Source organism: Lissotriton helveticus, chromosome 2_1 (genome assembly GCF_964261635.1).
Source record: "Lissotriton helveticus chromosome 2_1, aLisHel1.1, whole genome shotgun sequence".
In the NCBI taxonomy this organism is placed as follows: Eukaryota; Metazoa; Chordata; class Amphibia; order Caudata; family Salamandridae; genus Lissotriton; species Lissotriton helveticus.
This window is the reverse complement of record NC_136059.1, coordinates 1,906,832,548-1,906,851,182: the sequence shown is the minus strand read 5'-3', so window position 1 is coordinate 1,906,851,182 and position 18,635 is coordinate 1,906,832,548. Positions and strand designations below refer to the sequence as shown.

The 18,635-nt window shown below is 47.0% G+C and overlaps 1 protein-coding gene across 15 annotated transcripts in view; it reads left to right on the top strand.

Annotated features, from left to right (window-relative positions):
• BLTP1 (bridge-like lipid transfer protein family member 1) overlaps positions 1–18,635 on the top strand; it is a 2,102,388-nt gene that overhangs the window by 1,953,874 nt on the left and 129,879 nt on the right. For all 15 annotated transcript variants that reach the window (XM_078676841.1, XM_078676840.1, XM_078676839.1 and 12 more), the window contains one exon: positions 14,929–15,121. In XM_078676841.1, coding sequence (XP_078532967.1) covers positions 14,929–15,121 — 193 coding nt within the window. The remainder of the gene's footprint in view (positions 1–14,928; positions 15,122–18,635) is intronic.

Here is an 18,635-nt window from a genome sequence, read left to right as displayed (position 1 = left end):
AGGTTATAGGTACTTCGGTGCCACTATGCTCTGGTTGCTCCAGGTTGGGGCCTACCTTCCACCCCTTTCCCCTTTATTACTAGGATTCCGGGTCCTCTGGTATTCTCTAGGTTGGGGTCTTTTGGCTGTACCTCTGCCCTTTGTTCCTTATGAGGGTTGTCACACTCTGTGATGGGGCTGTCTTGGAGTTTGCCGTTCCTGGTTTGTCCCGGACTGGTTCCCCTTCATTGTTTTTGGTTGGGGTTGTAGTCCTGCTGCATGTTATCATGATATTTTTACATATGTTCTTTGTCTCCAAGGGGGTCTATCTCCGTACTAGCAGGGTTGCTGCTTAGGGCTGGGCTCTGTTCTTTAGTCTTTTCCCTGCCTTTGGGTACTGCAGTGCCTGGCACTGCTCTTTATGGTGTTGTTCCTCACCATTCCTTTTTCCATTTTTTCTGCTCTTTCGCACACTGTTCCTATACTCTCACAGTTTTGTCTGCTGGCTCTGCGTTGTGGTGCGGAAAAGTTCTCAATAGAAAACTGACGTAGGCGCGCCGGGGTGGGACTTATGTGACCTCGCTGACGTCACGTACGCGGACAACGCCTGGGCGGAGTCGCGTGATGCTGCCGCCGGCGTGCAGGGATGCTGTGGCAAAAAGTTTTCCGGTTCCAGTCTCACACCTGGGAATAATTCTAGGTTAAGGAATCTGCAGCTAGAATTGTCTCTAACAGATACATCGTTACCGAAGGTAAGTAACTCATACGTTAGTTCGTTTTTCAGGGGGCATCTCTAAGATGCACCCTGATTGCATTTTACATTAATTGCTGAGAAGTTTGATATCCAACTTCCCAGGTTTCAGTAAAGCCAATATGGTGCTGTGGAGTTTGTAATGACAAACTCCCAGGTTATATACTCTTAATGGCTTTACTACACTTACAATGTCTAAGAATGGACTTATACACTGTAGGGGTACAGAACTCATGCACCTGTACCCTCACCCTCACCAGTGGTATAGTGCACCCAGCTAAAGGGGTGGCTTACCTATGCCACAAGCAGTGGACTGTAGGCATGGCGCACACGTATGTGTGCCATGTCGACTCTTCACTTTCCTCTGCTCCAAAACACACTGTCTGCAATGGCAGTGTGTATGTGTTACTACAGGGCCACTTAGAGGCCTTCCCTGGTCACAGGGCCCTTAGTACCCATGGTACCTTTTACAAGGAACTTACATGTGGCCCGAGAGTTGCCAATTGGGTGTGCAACATTACAGTTTTAGGGAAAGAACATAGGCCATGGGTACCTGGTTGGCAGGAACCCAGGGCACACTTAGTCAAAGAGCATCAACATCAGACAAACAGTGGAGGGCAACCATGCAAAAAGGAGCACTTTCCTACACTCCATAACAGGCAAGGCTTACCCCAGCTAAAATATAGTACAAACTTTCTAACAGTTAATTCCTTTTTTCAGCCACATCTGCACTTTACAGTTTGAACAGTAATGCGCCTCCAAGGTATGATGGCTTCTAGCATAGCTAAAGTCCCTCATGCCAGACTGCTCCTGCATCCTCTACAGCATTTTCTATCGAATCAAGGGTCACAGGCGAAGGGTCACTGGGAAGATCTAGTATTGATACGGGACAGCCCCTATCACTTTTTGCAGTGGTGAAACAGCAACAACCCTCCTTAGACTCTGTTCTGTAAGTAACCATAGCACCACAAAAAGATAATGGACAGAATGTTGAAGATTGTTAAACATTTACCCCAGTCACACATCTGGGTAAAGTCCATTATTTCGTAGCGCACCATGCCACCCCATTATGAATCCAGCCGTATGCAAATCAGTCTTGACCGTGCTCCTTGTGGGAACTGTCTAGCCTGCACTGCCAGGCCAGGTTTTCCCTGAAATGGAAACCAGCATCTTGGGACTTGTTTCTGAGTATCACCCTTCATCTGCCAAACTAGCTTGAACCCAGTGGCACAGGGAGCTCGGGACCCATGTCTAGACATGCCCTTCCCACTCAGGCTGACTATAGCAACACAAAAAGATGATGGACGGAATGTTGAACATTGTCAAACATTCACCCAGTCACAGATCTGGGATAAATCCATAGTGTTTTTGCTCACTGTGCCACCCTAGTTTAGACCTAGCCATATTCAAACCAGTCTTGACCCTGTTTCTCATGGAAACAGTCCATGTGTGGTCACTGCATCAGCAGGGCCTGCACATCAATTGCCTGGAGCTTCGGGCCATCCAGCTAGCTCTCAAAGCCTTTCTTCAGGTCCTTCGATACATAGTGGTCCTCGTAAAGACTGACAATATACCCACTATGTATGTGTTGCACTCATTTTCTGCAGTTATCAGCTCTAGCATAGAGTATTTGGCACTGAGTGATTCACCACTAGATGCACCTCCTCTACCACTCCTGCCTTACATGGTCAAGCAGCTTCAGCAAACCTCCCTCTCTGTTAACCTGGTGGCTCCCACATTGGCCAGGCAACCATGCCCTCCTAAAGTCTTCTCCCCTGTTATTGACTCAATAGCGCCAGTGATAACTCACATTTTCAATTCCATGTTTATGGCCGGGATTTACCCAAACACTTTAAAAAATACTCTACTTAAACCGCTCCTAAAAAAACCTCATCTGGATTCGGAGGAACTGAAAAACTATAGACCCATAGCCAGCCTACCTTTTCTGGCCAAGGTGGCAGAAAGAGCGATGAACACACAACTCTCTGAATTTATCGAGGAATATCATCTGCTGGATGATACGCAATTCGGGTTCCGCAAGCTTCATGGCACCAAAACTGCCCTCATTAAAGCGACCGAAGATATAAGACTCATCAGAGACCAGGGAGGCACAGCAGTGCTCATACTGCTGGATTTATCAGCGGCTTTTGACAAGGTCGATCATTCCATCCTGATCGACCGTGTTTCAGCTATGTGCATTCAATTTAGAGCAAAAAATCTGCTCGCCTCCTTTCTCTCGGACAGAACACAGGCAGTCACCTTGGGACCCTTTCAGTCAGCCGAGTTAGCCTTACCGTGTGGAGTTCCTCAAGGCTCATCCCTAAGTCCGACACTTTTTAATATCTATGTGTCGGACTTAGCCAGAGTTATAAAAGCGTACGGGATGAGCCTTACTTCTTACGCAGACGACACACAGCTGGTGTTGGCAATAAACAATGACGGAGAGAAGGTAGCTGACCGCTTTCAAGAAGGCATGCTGGCCATCAAGGACTGGATGGCTAGCAACTGCCTCAAATTGAACTCCGAGAAGACGGAGGTTGTTATTTTTGGAAAACTATCCCCTGCCTGGTCAAGTTCCTGGTGGCCACCCTCACTGGGATCTCTGCCCAACCCGGTCTCGAGGGTCAGGAACCTGGGAACCATGTTCGATGATAATCTGAATTTTGTTTCCCATGCTAACCAAGTCGTGTCAACAGCTTTCTATAAGCTCAGACTGATTAAGAAAATAATTCCCTACTTACCAGAAAGTGCAGGAAAAACATTGGTCCGCACACTGGTAATGTCATCATTGGACTATTGCAATGGACTGTTTGCTAATGCACAATGCAGAGTCATCAAAAATTGCAAACGGTCCAAAATGCAGCCGCCAGAATGCTTTCGGGGACCCCAAAATTCAAACCTATCTCACAGGTTATCCGAAACTACCATTGGCTGGCGATCAAGAACCGTAGAAAATTTAAGGCTCCTTGCCTTACCTTCAAAGCCGTACACAAACAAGGCCCCCAATTTCTGATAAAACAGCTAGCCTCCTACTGCCCTAACAGACAACTTAAATCTGCGACGGCTCATCAGTTGGTGGTACCACGCACAAAGACTGTGTCCCAGGGAGACAGACGCTTTGTGGTGACAGCAGCTAGACTCTGGAACGCTTTACCGTTGCATATCCGTTCATGTCAATCCCTACTTCAGTTCTGCAAAATGATAAAAACATGGTTGTTCAATCAGTAAAACCAGTCCTGAATCCGGCATGGAATCCTTAGCGCAGAGACGCCTAAGGGCATTTGTTTGCGCTTTATAAATTTTAAAAATAAATAAATGGTCCTCGAACCTTTTAGTATCCCACAAGAAGCTCTTGAACATGCCAGAGCTTCTCAAGCAGGACCAAGGCAAGACCAGGCACCCAGAACTCAGACTGCTCAATCTAGCAATTTGGCTCCTGAGGTCCTATATTTTGGTTATCTCAGTCTCCCTCAAGAATCCATTAACATTCTCAAAGAATCAAGCAGGCCCACCATGTCCGCCTGTTACGCTGCCATGTAAAAAAAGATGTATCCATTACTTTATTTCCAAGCTCCTTGCCCTCTTAACACTGCAGTTCAGGATATTGTTTATTAACTCATTCACCAAAAAAGTCAAATTCAGCTTACAAATCCATATGCCTTCCCTTGGCTGCCAGTTCAGCCTCTATGTAAAACAGGGAACACTTGTTTTTGTTTAGAATTTCTGCCATCAAGGTTTTCATGGAGGGGCTCAAATGGGTCATTACTCATAGATTTCCTCCTGACTCAGTATGGACTCTCAGAGTATTTCTTATTAGACATATGCAGCCCTCCTTCTGAGCCTCTACACTCATGCCCTTTATGGTCTCTTTTTTGGAAGGTAACCTTCTTTTACTCTTGTTCAAGTCCATAATGACAAGGTTGTTCTTAGGATCAATCCCAAATTCCTCCCCAAAGTCATATCCCCCTTCCATGTCCACCAAACTATTGAGATTCACTAGTAGAAAAGGGTAGTTCACACCCTTGATGCGAAACGTGCCTTCATGTACTACTTTGAAAGAACCAAAGCTTTCTGAAAAAAACTCAATTCATCTGTGCTTTTGGCCAACCTCATAAAAGATCATCCTCTTTCAAAAGCCGGTATAGCCAGGTAGATTGTTAAGTGCATCCAAACCTAGTGCCTCAAAGCCAAGAGAACATTCCCTGTTAGTCCCAGACCACATTCTACCCATAGAAAGGGAGCCATTTTGGCCTTTTCATGAAATATTCCTATAGCTGACATTTGTAAGGCAGCCACATTGTCAAAGCCACACACAGTCACTAAACACTAGTGTGTGGACACCATGGGAGGTTGGATTCAGCCGCCACCATGCAGTAACCGGCTCTGGACCGCTAACCCCCAGCCCTCTGATACCACCACACCCAACACTAGTCAATGCCCTAAATGCCCATAGACTGCCAGAGCAGCTGTGGAGGCCGCAAGTGCAGAATACCGTGATCACCAGCGGCACTGGGGGACAAAGGTTGAGACAGCCTCCACTGCACCTTCAAAATGGTGGCTCTGTAGTCGGAAGCGGACTGCCGAGCTTGCCTTCTTGGTTATGTTATGTTATGTTATGTTATGTTATGTTATGTTATTGGTGGTTTTGTAGCGCGCTCAATTACTCTGGAGTTTCCTGGCGCGTATAAAGCAGAAAGGCATCAGAAGTGTAAGATAAGCTAGACTGTCATTTTGAATAGGTGGGTTTTGAGTGCTTTCTTAAAAAGGTTGAAGTTCTGAGTGGCGCGCAGCGCCGGAGAGAGGGAATTCCAGGTGCCAGAGATGGGCCCAAAGCTTGTGGTATGATCAGCCGATAATTCTTGCTGCTTTGAATTCTTGCATTACACAACCACCTACATCATTCTTTACCCCACCAAACCCACGATTGGATGAGATTATGACCGCACTTCACCAAATCAAATAGGAAATCCATGCTTTTAAGGTGGTTTTTTCGAGACAACCTTGGCGTTCTATTTCCTCAACAACATCTAACTCTAGAGAGTGCCGATACCACCTATCACCCACCCCGAAAATTACCCCACTCATGTGGAAAACAGTTCCCTCCCATAACACATTAACCCGGCCAATGCGATGCATCAATCCGCTCGCGGAGAGCGACCTTCTCTCTTATGAACCCTCCATCTCAAACCCCTTAGCTACCACTCATATGACCATCCCTATTATTCCCCTCAACCCATTCAGGCCCTCTACTCACAACATCAGAAGAATTATCGATAACAACATAAAAAGAAAACCTCTCACTCAAGATTCCACGTCTTCCCTCATCACGCCCCGTCTTAAATGCACACTCCTAAACTGTAGATCTGCCGCGAGGCACGCAGCGGATATAGCTGACCTTATCATATCACAGGAGCTGGACCTGATAATGCTAACTGAAACCTGACTAGATTGGATAGAATTGACAAGATAGGGGGAGGGATCACCTGTATATATCGTAGCAACATCACGGTTAACAGAGCCATATCCCCTGTATTCCCCTCTTGTGAATACTTATGTCTCGACATCAGCAGCATTGGCAAACCAGTATGTTCGCTACACATCATCCATCATCCACTTGGGGACAACCTCATCTTTACCGCACACCTCATGGATATGATCTCATCGAACACCGGATGGCAAAATACCCTAATATTCCTTGGCGACATCAATCTCCATTGGAACGAGCACAACGATGCAGTGGTCAATAGTCTCACAAACTTCTTGGATGATCTCGACCTCACCCAAATTTGCAACAGCTCTACACATATTAAAGGCTCAATCCTTGATTTAATAATCGCCAAAAGCGACATCATTAAGGTGGAGTCCATCTTACCCTGTGACTGGTCGGACCACCATATTATCACCTTTTTTATCAAGGAAACAGTGAAACTCAACTCAGTTCAATCCACTAAACCAAAGATTTGGAAAAGAGACTAGAAAAAACTCAATCCCAACACATTACCTTCTTCTAGCTACAACTTTCTTCTGCCCCCTGCAGGCTCTTCTGACGTCCATGATCTCACCAACCATTACCTCAATTCCATGACCTCGATAATTAACGAGGCAGCCCCCCTTCAACTTAAGAGAGTCTCCACTAAAGACTCTAAGCCCTGGTCCAACGGTCTTCTTAACCAAGACAGACGGTCTCTCAGAACGTATGAACGCAACTGGAGATCAGCTCCATCTGCTAACTACCTCAAATTACTCAGGGAAAAGAGCAATGCTTATTATAGAAAGATTAAGCGCATCAAGGCAAATTTTTTCAGCCACCAACCAGACCAAGCAAGAAATTGCCCCCAAAAACTTTTCGAGTTAATCAAAACTCAATCTAAGGGCGCTCCTCAACAGCTACAAGATTTAGCCTGTCCACAACCCAACTGTGAAAAACTTTCCGCCTTCTTTAATCAGAAGACTGACAACATCAGGAAGGATCTCCTAAAAGACCTACTACTGCACAGCGTTCCTCAGACGATAACGCCCCCTTCACTCCCAGCTGCGCCACTCCAAAGCCACTCAAAGTTTGACCTAAAAATGACGCAGCCTGGTTATCCTTTGCTACTTACACTGAAGAAGCTCTAGGCAAGATTCTTAATGCGCTGAAGCCTGCCAATCACCTCACTGATCCTCTTCCTGCAAGCGCCATTAAAGACTTAACCCCATGGCTTCTATCTCTCTGGACCAAAAACATTAACAGTTCACTGCAACAAGGCAGCATCCCGGACTCCCTCAAAGTCGGACAGGTATCACCCATTCTAAATAAACTAACAGCTGACCCTACGGACCTAAACAACTATCGTCCTATCACCAATATTCCTACCCTGGCCAAACTACTTGAAAAATGTGTACACCACCAACTGACTACAAATATTGTTCACTTTGACCTCCTTAACAAATACCAATGTGGCTTCAGAGCAGGCCACAGCACTGAATCAGCCATGACACATATTATTGACGATGCGTTACAAATCCTTGACCAGAACGGATCATGCCTACTCATCCTGCTTGACCTATCCTCAGCCATGCGGTCAAACACGAGAATCTGTTAGATCTCCTGAAACATAGAATGGGGCTTTCAGGCTCAGTGCTAAACTGGTTTACCTCCTTCCTCCATAACCGAACACAAAAATTCAAGGTCAACAACACTCTCTCCGAACCCGTACCAGTAACGCTGGGAGTCCCGCAAGGGTCAGCACTATCTCCAACATTGTTTAACCTGTTCATGGAACCACTCACCAAAATACTTCATGAGTCTAACGTGCAATATCATATGTACGCTGATGATACACAACTTTATCTTAAGATCAACACCCTAGAAGATATTAAATCGCTTAACACAACTCTCTGTAACACCCAGACCTGGCTAGCGGAGAACCACCTCAAATTGAACGCTCTTAAAACAGAATTCCTCCTTATAGTCCCTCCCGCCAAAGGCCCCATAATGCAAAATTTGATCAAACACCTTACGGCACTCAACATTCAAGCAATCATAGTGGACTCAGCAAAATCCTTAGGAATAACTCTCGACAGCAACCTCACTATGCAGAATCACATCAGCAATGCTACAAGGGGAGCAAACTTCCAGATAAACACTTTGAGGAAGCTGAAACCCTTCTTGCCAGCAAATGACTTCAAGCTGGCAGTACAAGCGCTAGTTATCCCTCGTGTGGAGTACGGAAGTGTCTCTCTGTGTGGCCTTCCAAAAGCCACTACAGCTCTCATCAGAGCTTCCATAAATGCGGCAGCGAGACTCATCACCGGTTCGAAAAGAAGGTCCCACATTTCCCCAGACTTAAAATCCTTCAATTGGCTACCGTTTGAAGCCAGAATTCATCTAAAAACAGCGTGCATGACGCATAAGGCCATACACCACAATGCACCCAGCTACCTCGCACAGAAACTGACAATCTCTGCGGGCACTGAAACCTCAAAGATTAAAAAAAAAAGAAAACCTAGAAACGAACCTTCTCTGGGATGGCACCCAGGATATGGAATACACTTCCCCCAGAAATCAGACTGAATGCTTCTACTGCATCTTTCAAAAAGGAAGTTAAAGCGATTCTCATGGCAAAATTCACCTGATCATAGTCTAATGAAAATATGATCTCATTCCTACCCTCACTAGTAATCCTCACTATTACAAGAGTCCAATATGACATCCTAGTCACGCTATCTACCTTCGAACTGATTCAACAGGTTTACCATGTTTGGGTCCTAATACTCTCCTGTGCAATTTGTTGATTATGTATATCTGTTTTACTTGCTTCTATTTGCCTCTTTAACTAGATGTATCCAATGTAAAGTGCTCTGATATCCGCAAGGATCTTGCTCGCGCTCTATAAAACCTTCAAAATAAAAAAATAAAATCTGTGAACACTCTTGAATGATGGCCAACCACTTTAACCCCCCTCCATCGGCAATATTCACACATTTGTCAAACCTCAACTATCTCTTTCCCCGCTTTGGATTGTGGTATTGTGTGTTGTATAGAGAGGGAATTATTTTGGGAGCGGCTGGCAACACCTGGTAATGCTTTTGTTGACCTCACCTGCTGCTTTGGGGGAAAGACTTGATGGCCATTCCTTGTAGCAGACATGGGTCGCACCCAGATATCCCAGGATGATGCCCAGACGAGCACCCCCCAAGAGGGGATCAAGCAGGGCACTGGAGTTGGGGACACTTTTCACATGGATTCCAAGCTTGATAGGTTGCTGGCTGTGATCAATGCTACTGGTGAACGTCTGGAGGGCAATATTGAATTTTTGCTGTGGAGCTTGGCCTTTTCTTTGAGGCTCTAGGAATGTGGCGTGAGGGTGTCAGCCTTGTAAGTGTTGGTTCAAGCATTGGTGCCTGAGACCCAAAACACAGCCTCGCGGAGTTGGAAGCACATACAAAGCGACTGGCTGCATGATCAAGAAGGAAGGGCCCAACTAAACAACATTAGGGTTGTTGGCTGCTGGAGGGAGTGGAGTGTGACTCTATGCTTGCTTTTCTGGCGGATTGGCTATAGGAGGGTGTGACCCCTGAGGGACTTTGAAGACTTTACGCCCTGGACCAGGCCCACAGAGTCCCCTCACCCCCTCCTATGCCAGGGGTGTAGGAAAGTTGGTTTCTGTTGCAGTACCCCCAACCCCCACAATTTTGCCTGATTCTGATGCATTTTTGACTGAGTGACTGCATGTGCACTTGGTTCCTGCTAAACAGGTTCCCAGTCCCTGTGTTCTTTCACGAAAACTGTACCATTGTTTCCAAAATTGGCACACCTCTGGCTCACATATAAGTCCCTTGTAAAAGGAAGCTACCAGTGGTACCAAGGGCCTTGTGACCAGTGAGGGTATCTAAGGAGTGGAGTATGTATTGTGCCACCCTTAGAGACCCCTCACCAAACACAGGCATACTGCCACAACAGCCTGTGTGTTTTGGTGCAGATAAAATTGAAACGTCGACTTGACACAGATCCTTGTGTGCCAGGCCTACCACCATTGCAAGAGGCATAGGTAAGTCACCTCTACAGCAGGCCTTACATCAATAAGGCAGAGTGCACTATACCTTATGTGAGGACATAACTGCATGAGCAGATATGCCCTATAGTGTCTAAGTCCATTCTTAGATGTTAAAAGTGTATAGTGAAGCCATACTGAGTACAAGAGCTGGGAGCTTGTCACTACGAGTTCCAGAGCTCCATGATGACGTCACTAAATTTCAAGATGTTTGGTACCAAACATCTTGGCTAATAAATTTGCACTGATGCATGTGAGAGGGTAATGGAAGTGGAATATCTTGTGGAATGTACTCTGGTCCTTACCCCCTACTATGCACCTTTCGGTGGCTCCCCCGTAGACCCTGCATCCTGACTTGGAGGTTACGGAATCGCTAATAAAATAGCGGTGCATACCCAGTTACACTCAGACAAGCAGGAATTGGTCCTTGCTGGGCTTCCTTCGGAGTTGGGTGAGACACCTGCGGGCAGAGAGCAGATGCTTGCAGAACAAGAGAATTTGTTCACAATGGTGGAATGCCTGCGACAATATGTTTATAGGGCATATCTCAACCGAATCCTGTTGGCACCGCCACTACCTTGATAGTGCGGGGTGAGAATGTTTGAGCGAGAACTTTGCAAAGAACCCACACCAGTGCCCCATATAAGTGCAAACTTCCCTTATCGATTGCTCAATACTAGCAACACCTGGGAGGTTGGGCTGATCTAGGCATGTGATCCGAGGCGGGGCTCACCATCATGGGCAATTTATTTGCGGGGAGAAATTAGCTTCTTCCTAGATCTGAGGGAGACGCATGACACCACAGCGAGACAGTTCCTACTATATGGAGCCCTGACGGGCAGAATCCTTACCTGGTGGAGGGAAGGTGCTCCTGATTCACCTGAGCATGAGTGCCTCCGTTACCTGTACCTCATCACAAGAGTGATCATGTAACTTTATCGTGCTCCGCTGAAAAAGGCTCAAATGAATCTCACTCAACTGAGCTGGGCCACATACCTAAAACCCATTTCAAGCGACTCTGCCTAGAAGAAAATTCTGGCGTTTTCACATAACGTATCTCAAAATGCTCGATTCAAACTTGTTTAGTTCTATTACCTACACCGGACATATCTCACTCAACAGCATCTTCAAACCATGTTCCCTTTGGCTCTGTTGGAGTGTCCCTGCTGTTCTTCCATATGGTGTAGTCATGTCTAGTGCTGGCTCCAAACTGGGCCGCAGTATTGCAAGTAATGTTTCAGGCCACTGACAGTCACTTTGATTGCTGCCCGCAGCTTTGTTTACTGGGTTTACACGCTCAAAGCGTGGCCCGGAAGGTGACAAATAGGTTTACGTATTAAGTTCTGAGTCTGGCCTGACACAACTCAAGAGCTGGAAGTCCACCACTAGAACTGACCTGGGTAAATGGAGTAAGGTATTGTGGGCAGATTCTGAAAGAGAGGTGCTTTGACGGGAGGAGGCAATCTTACCCTCTTGGGATGCGATACTGGTGGCTTGCCCAAAAATGGACGCCCAGGGGAGGTTTTTGCTTGAAACTGCACCTTCACCAGAGGCAGAGCAAATCCTCCTATCCCCTGCTGCAGTTGCTGAGGCTCCTGCTTAGTGAATGGTAGTAACATGTTGCCTAAGTGTTTTCGAGCTGAGTGGAAGTGAGTTTTCACTTCTGCTTTATTTGTTTGGATTGCTTCTTTGTTTTATTCATTAGGATCGTGCTTGCAACCTACATGGGCTTATGTTCTCCTGCCTTCACACATCTGCCTTTACTTTCTTTTGAATCTTCATTTGTTTTCAAGTTGTGAACTGTTCTTTTTGAAAATGATAAAAAATATTTTTGAAAAATACTGTGTGGACATTCTAGCTTGCCAGCGGACTAGAGTTGGTCAAACAGTTCTAAGAACTTCGTTTCAAGCATCTACAGCATTCACTGGCTGACCACCACTAATGGAAGTACTGTTTTACAGTCTGTGCAGAGCATGTGTATTTACAGCCAAACATACCCTGTAAGCATCTGCTTGTTGCATGTAGTGGTGTAAATTCTCATGTGCCGTCCTGTCTTTTTTCAAAAGCTAGTGGTTGCTAGAGATTTATTTTTCCTTTATACACTTCCAAAAATGGGCACCAAAATGTCCTGCAGACTGCTCCATCAATACGCTCATCGGCTGACCGAAAAACAACAATTGAGTATATAACAATACACATTACCAACTAAGGGTGGCGTCCCCATACCTCGTGATCAAAATATTTCTTCTTATAAAACAAGTTGCAAACATCTAAGCCCCAAACTTGATGGCAGAAGTATGCAGACCAAGTGAATCTACAGCACTACACTATGAACAGATGATTACAGGGGGGTTGTCAGATCATGTGTAGACACAACTTTGCACTCATCTTCCAACTAAAGAAAATAGGTTTTGGCCATCCTCGAATATTAATTGGTATACTTCTAAGGTGGCTACCTCATTGTGTCTAGAAGCCATCTCGAAGCTATATTTTCTGTTCTTCCAAGACTTGGTAGTGGCAATCTTGGAACTACAGAAAATAATTGTCTACTTACTATACCTTAGTTTTATGCTTCTAAGACCACTGCCACTTAGGCTTACAACCAATGTGAAGCCCTGGAATATGATTCACTTTAAAGAGTTACTTGGTACTGTCAGGAAGTGCTTCTTGAAGTCTGCGGCTCCAGAGAGGTTCTGGTGGCAGCAGGAAGCGGATACAGCAGCAGTTAAAGAGTGGAAGAAAGAGAAGGCTGCATGGAAAGAGTTTGTGTCTATGTGACATATAGCGGAACATGCTTGGCAGTAGGTAAGGTATACCTTTTCAATTATTTCCTGCCCTTTTACTTTTGAGGCTCTGAACATTCCAAAAATATTGCTTTGGTCATAAGACTACTTTTCTGAAACAAGATGGTAAAATGAAATGTAGTTGTTGAGGGGTCAAGTTTAAAGTTTGTTTCTTAACTACACTTTTCTGTGGCAGTTTAACAGTTCTTCATCCCCTTGAATTGACTTTCCTTGTTTTCTATGATCAGTAGGATTTAGATGTCATCTATATTGTATTTAGACCCCATAGAAGGAGGTCTACGGGAAACATGCATGTTTTAAGAGTTTGGATGACAGCAGGGAGCCCTGGGAAGCCTCACAGTACAGTTAGACAAGCTAGTCTTCAAATGTCTACAAACATTCTGTATTCAAAGACTTCTCAGAGAATTAATTGTTTAGGACTCTCTGAGAGCCTGGTGTCCAGCTGTTCAGTGGCAGCTGGTGATCTTTGAAAGTGGTGAAGTGTAATACATGGCAGGGCTTCACGCCATTTTATTTTAAATTTGACCCCTCCCTCTCATATTGACACTTTTTTTCTCACATACTCTAACTCACTCACTTGCTCATTATCACTGATACTCACCCACACTCACTGTTACACACAAACGTACTCATTCTCGCTGGTTCTCATTCTAAGTTACTAAAACATTTACACACACTCACTGACTCTGGGACCTGGTGCAAATGCAACTGTTGCACCATTCATAGCTATGCCTCTGACTCACTTACACTCCCTCCCAAATCTTCCACTCGACCGTTCTAACACGCTCATACTTCTTCTCTCACTGCCTCATACTCACTTTCACGTATTCATACTCACTGTCAACTTCAGATTCTCCCTCATTTTCACTCTTATTGACAATCTAAAACACCCTCGCACACACACACTTTCAGTTAATCCCCTTCCCTCATAAACACATTCAGAAACACACACATGCATAAGGAAAGAAATTGTTTTTCCTTACCTTGCTTACTTAGCTGGCAATTCTGTGGCTCCATGGCAGGAGCCGAACAGGAATCTAGTCCTGGGTATTGTAATCAACAATGATTCCCAACAGAGAGCCACACGAAGCAGCAAGGGCAGGATTAAAAAGCGAAAGGCCCACCTCAATCCCTCTCCCATTTCTTGATAGGACTGGGAGCAAAGCCCTATAAGAAACTGGGATAGTACTGAGTAGCCTTTCACTGCCGCTGTGTATGACTTTGCATTGGCTTCATCGATGCACGTTTGTGCGCCCTGACAGCCACATTTGCAAAAAGAACAAATTGATGGACAGAATGCAGAACAATGTCATACATTCACCCCAGTACAAGGATCTGGGCCTAAATCCATCGTTTTTTTGCTCACCATGCCATTCCAGTTTGGATCCAGCCATGTGCAAATCAGTCTTGACCCTGCGCCCAATGAGAACAATCCAGCCACATTTAGCAGATATACTGTGCTGTTTGAGACATGCGTTGTATGTCTGCTAAATAAAATGGATTGCGCCTGTGTGAGGGGAGTGTATTTGAACTATGCCCCTCGAGTATGCGCAATTCAGACATACAGCTACAATGTGTTTTTTTTTTTAAACAGCACTCTGTAGCTGGCTAATGTCTCTGCTCTATCTTCCTGTCATCAGAAGTCTGGAGACCAGGCACAGAAGACTGACCTGCGCACTGGCAGTGTTCATGAAAACAAAAAACTTGTATTTTCATGAACACTGCTAAATTAAAAAAATGCACAGGAGGCGTGGGAGGCGCTGTTTCCTTTGCCATGGAATGATCCACACCACATTGGATATTTGAAGTGAGTTTCTAAAGCTTAATATAGATTTACTGTTTTTGTTTCCCACTTCAGCCCATATTTCGGAACATCCAAACCAACAACCCAGTCACAAAATTCAGATAACAATGGGCTCCACAGAATCACGTGTAGATTACATGGGATCCAGCATACTAATGGGCATCTTCAGTAATGCTGACCTCAAGTTGCAAGATGAATGGAAAGTAAATCTTTTCACCCCTTTGGACACAAGCATTTCGGATAAAAGGTATTTTGTGCTAAGTTATTTGATATTTATTGTGTTTTCATGTCGAATAGCAATTTTTTGTAAGAGTTACTTCAAGAACTTTCTTTTCAACAGGTGAGAGCAATAGTGCTGATGGTGTTATAATTCTTAGTAGGATTAGACACCTCAACAAGATATTACTTAATCAAAGTGGCCTTTTTGCAGTCAGCTAGCTACACTGTCATTTGTTTGATCTTTCTTAGCAGTGTTTAATCTGAATAGTCTCTCTTAAGGACGCTTCTCCCTATACATTTTTTACATCCTCAATATCCCCCAGGTGTCAGACTAAAACTGGAAATTGTGGGAAACCTCTAGTAACAGGTGGCACCATAGTTCCAAGTCCACTTAGACAGATCCCTCGATGGGACATCACTAAGCCATATATAAGACCACTCAGCACTTTGGCAGCAGTTGCCTTTTTTCACGCCCTTCAGTACTAATGTGCTCTTCTCTGAAGTAGTCCTCAGATTTTCACGTTTTTGCAGTGCTGTTACTACTGTCTGTGGTTTAGTTGATCTCCATCTTTGGTCTTCCTCCAGTACTGTCTCAGACCTTGTTTGCTAAGTTTGATGGGTGGTAAGTATTCCTCTGATCGAGTGTGGTAGGCATCATGGGTACTATAAGTCTGGATCTGGCCCCCAAGATACCTTTGAAGGTGACCTCTTTTTCGAGGTCACCATCTCTTGGACCCTTTACTTCCATATTGAGAAATTTTCCTCCTGTCCGGACTTCAAATCAAAATTACCTTCATTCGGCCAATATGTATGGCCATAAAAGCTCAAGATTAAATCCATTCATATTATACAAAAATGTTTTTTGTGTTTTTTTAATGAAGAAGATACATAGTTATTTCAAAACTCCTGTTTAAATTCATGTCATAAAAACTGTTTAAAATGCATATGTTCTAAGATTAATGGCAGCCATGATGTAGTTAAGAACAGCAGTGCAACATTCAAATGAGTGTAAGCTTTGCAAATAGAATAGCCCCCTTTACAGGAAGTAAAATGCTTATTTAAAAGAACCAAACAGGGGGGGCGTGTCCAAGATGGCGACCTGATCGGACGCAGGTCTCCGCGGCTCCCTGCCCAGATCCCTCCTAAAGCCCCTAAAAGTAACTTCTAACCTCCCCAGAGCACCAGACGCATCCGATATCGGGAGCGGAGATCAACTGTTGCCCCCGGTGGACTGTCGCTGATGCTGTGCGGCCCCTGCGGGGCTCTAAACACGCAAGGACGCTCCCGCCGCGGGTCCTGTAATGGCGGCCGCCCCGGAGCAATGACCTGCTCGTGCGCTCCCTGCCTCGGCCCCCTGTCTCCGGCCTGGGTTTGAGGCCCTCGCAGGAAGCTGAACCCCGCCACCGCGACCCGGCCGGTGGTGGAGAAGGAACCGGCCGGGAGTCGCGAAAATTGAGGCCCCGGCTTCGGGCCTACTGGGAGGAGCAACAGAGTGGCACACCACGGCCTGACCGGAGTGTCCCCGCGGTGTGGGGGAGCCATCCGAGGCACACTCTGCGTGACCCGCTGCCCCGGGTCGGCTGGGCGGGTGTCCTGCGGCGAGGGGTCCCAGCTTTGGACCTGCACAGCTACTGAGCCGGGTAGAGCTGCACCTCACCAGCGAGGCCCGGCGGACTTGGTCGGGCGGAGCACCGGATAGCACCGGGAGGCCAGGGCTGCGGCGGAGGACAGTTTGGGCGCACCGGAGACCGACAGACAGCACCGGACCAGTGTGCAGAGGTGAGGAGAGCAGCAGTGGACGCCATGATGGAGGCTCGGGGGGCGTGATCGAGCTCCCGGTGTTGGGTCCGGCTGGGCCTGTGGGCCACGCTGCACCGGCAGGAAGGTGGTGGGGCGGCGTGCTTCACATCAACGCTGCCGGACATTTGGGCCCTGACCACTTCCTCCCACCCATTCCCATAGCAGCCCGGGGGTCGCCTGGAAACGATTGCGGCCATCTGGGGGGGGAGGCCTACTCCGCTGCACAAACTTGCCTGCTTGCTCTTGCCCGCCTCGTGGTGATCGCGGGGATCGGCAGTGAGGGGCTTGGGGGCTACCTGAAGAAGCCACCCGTTGTTTGATTGCCCCTTGGTGCCACGGGGTCTGCTGCCATATTATTGAACCCGGATCCCGGCCGATCGACATAAGACTGGCTTTGCCCACGAGGTGAGGAACAAGGCGCAAACCATCGTCAGTGCGGCTGCGGGCGGCCTCGCCTTCCGTCGGGGATCCCTGACACAGCAGTGAGAGTGCCGTTTTCCCTACCGTACTACTCGCACTTACCCTCGGGATTGCTGGGCCTCTACGCTTGCCTCCGGCTCCCTGCAGATCACCAAGCCGGACTGCCCCGGTGGCTGGGCGCGACATGGCGGGACTCAGGGGGAAAAAAACAACCCAAACACTCCCGGAGATGATGGCAAAATCCCAGAATAAGGCCGGCAAGGACCGACCCTCCCCTGACACCACAAGAACGCTGCAGGACCCGTCCGGCGACCAAGTGCCCATCACCCGATCCTTTCTGGAGACACTGTTCAATTCCCTTAGGGATGATTTTAAGTCCCTGAAGCAAGAGGTGGCAGGCGAGGTCCGGGAGCTCAGACGGGACGTGGAAGGTCTTGGGGAACGGGTGGTCGCTATCGAGGAGGCCGACCAGACCAGAAGCGACGAAATCGAACAGCTCCAGCAGGAAGTCCTGAGACTTACGGATCAGCAACTGGACCTCCAGGCCCACGCGGAGGACCTCGAAAACCGCTCCCGTCGCAACAACATACGGGTCCAGGGGGTCCCTCAGAAAGCAGAAGGGACGAATGTCACTAGCTACCTACAGGACCTTTTCCGCAGCATCTTGGGGGAACCTGCTGATTTTATAGTCCGCATTGATCGGGCACACAGAGTTGGGCTCCCTAGGCGCGCTTCTGCCCCGCCACCGGACATCTTAGCCTTTCTCCCTGATTTCCCGCTAAAGGAGCGGATTCTTCGGGAAGCCAGACGGGCACAGCCTCTTCAATTTCAAGGCAACCCTGTCGCCCTAGACCAGGATCTCTCGGCCATCACACTACAAAAACAGAAAGTGTTTAAAGTAGCGACGGACTTTCTGCGACGGCAAGAAGTACCATACTCATGGGGCCATCCGTTTAGGCTGATATTTAAATGGGATGGGGCCCTACACCAAATGCGCTCGCTCAAAGACACATGTGCTCTTCTGGGACTTGATTTGGAAGAAGATGCGCCGACGGAGAGAGCGTCACAAGGGTCCTCTAGAGGGGGCTGGCAAACTGTGGGCCGTAGACGATCCCCGTCGCAACGCTTGAAACCTGAAGCCCACATTATCACGCAGGAGAGGGCGACGGCAGTGGCAGTAGTGGCCAAAGAGACATCACCCTCTAAATGATCTTTATACTTGATGGGGAGAATGATCATACACATACCTTGCTCATGGGCTGGGGGGGTGCTGGGCGGGGGCCGCGATGGCCGCCATTGGACATGTCCCTTGTAAGTTACTT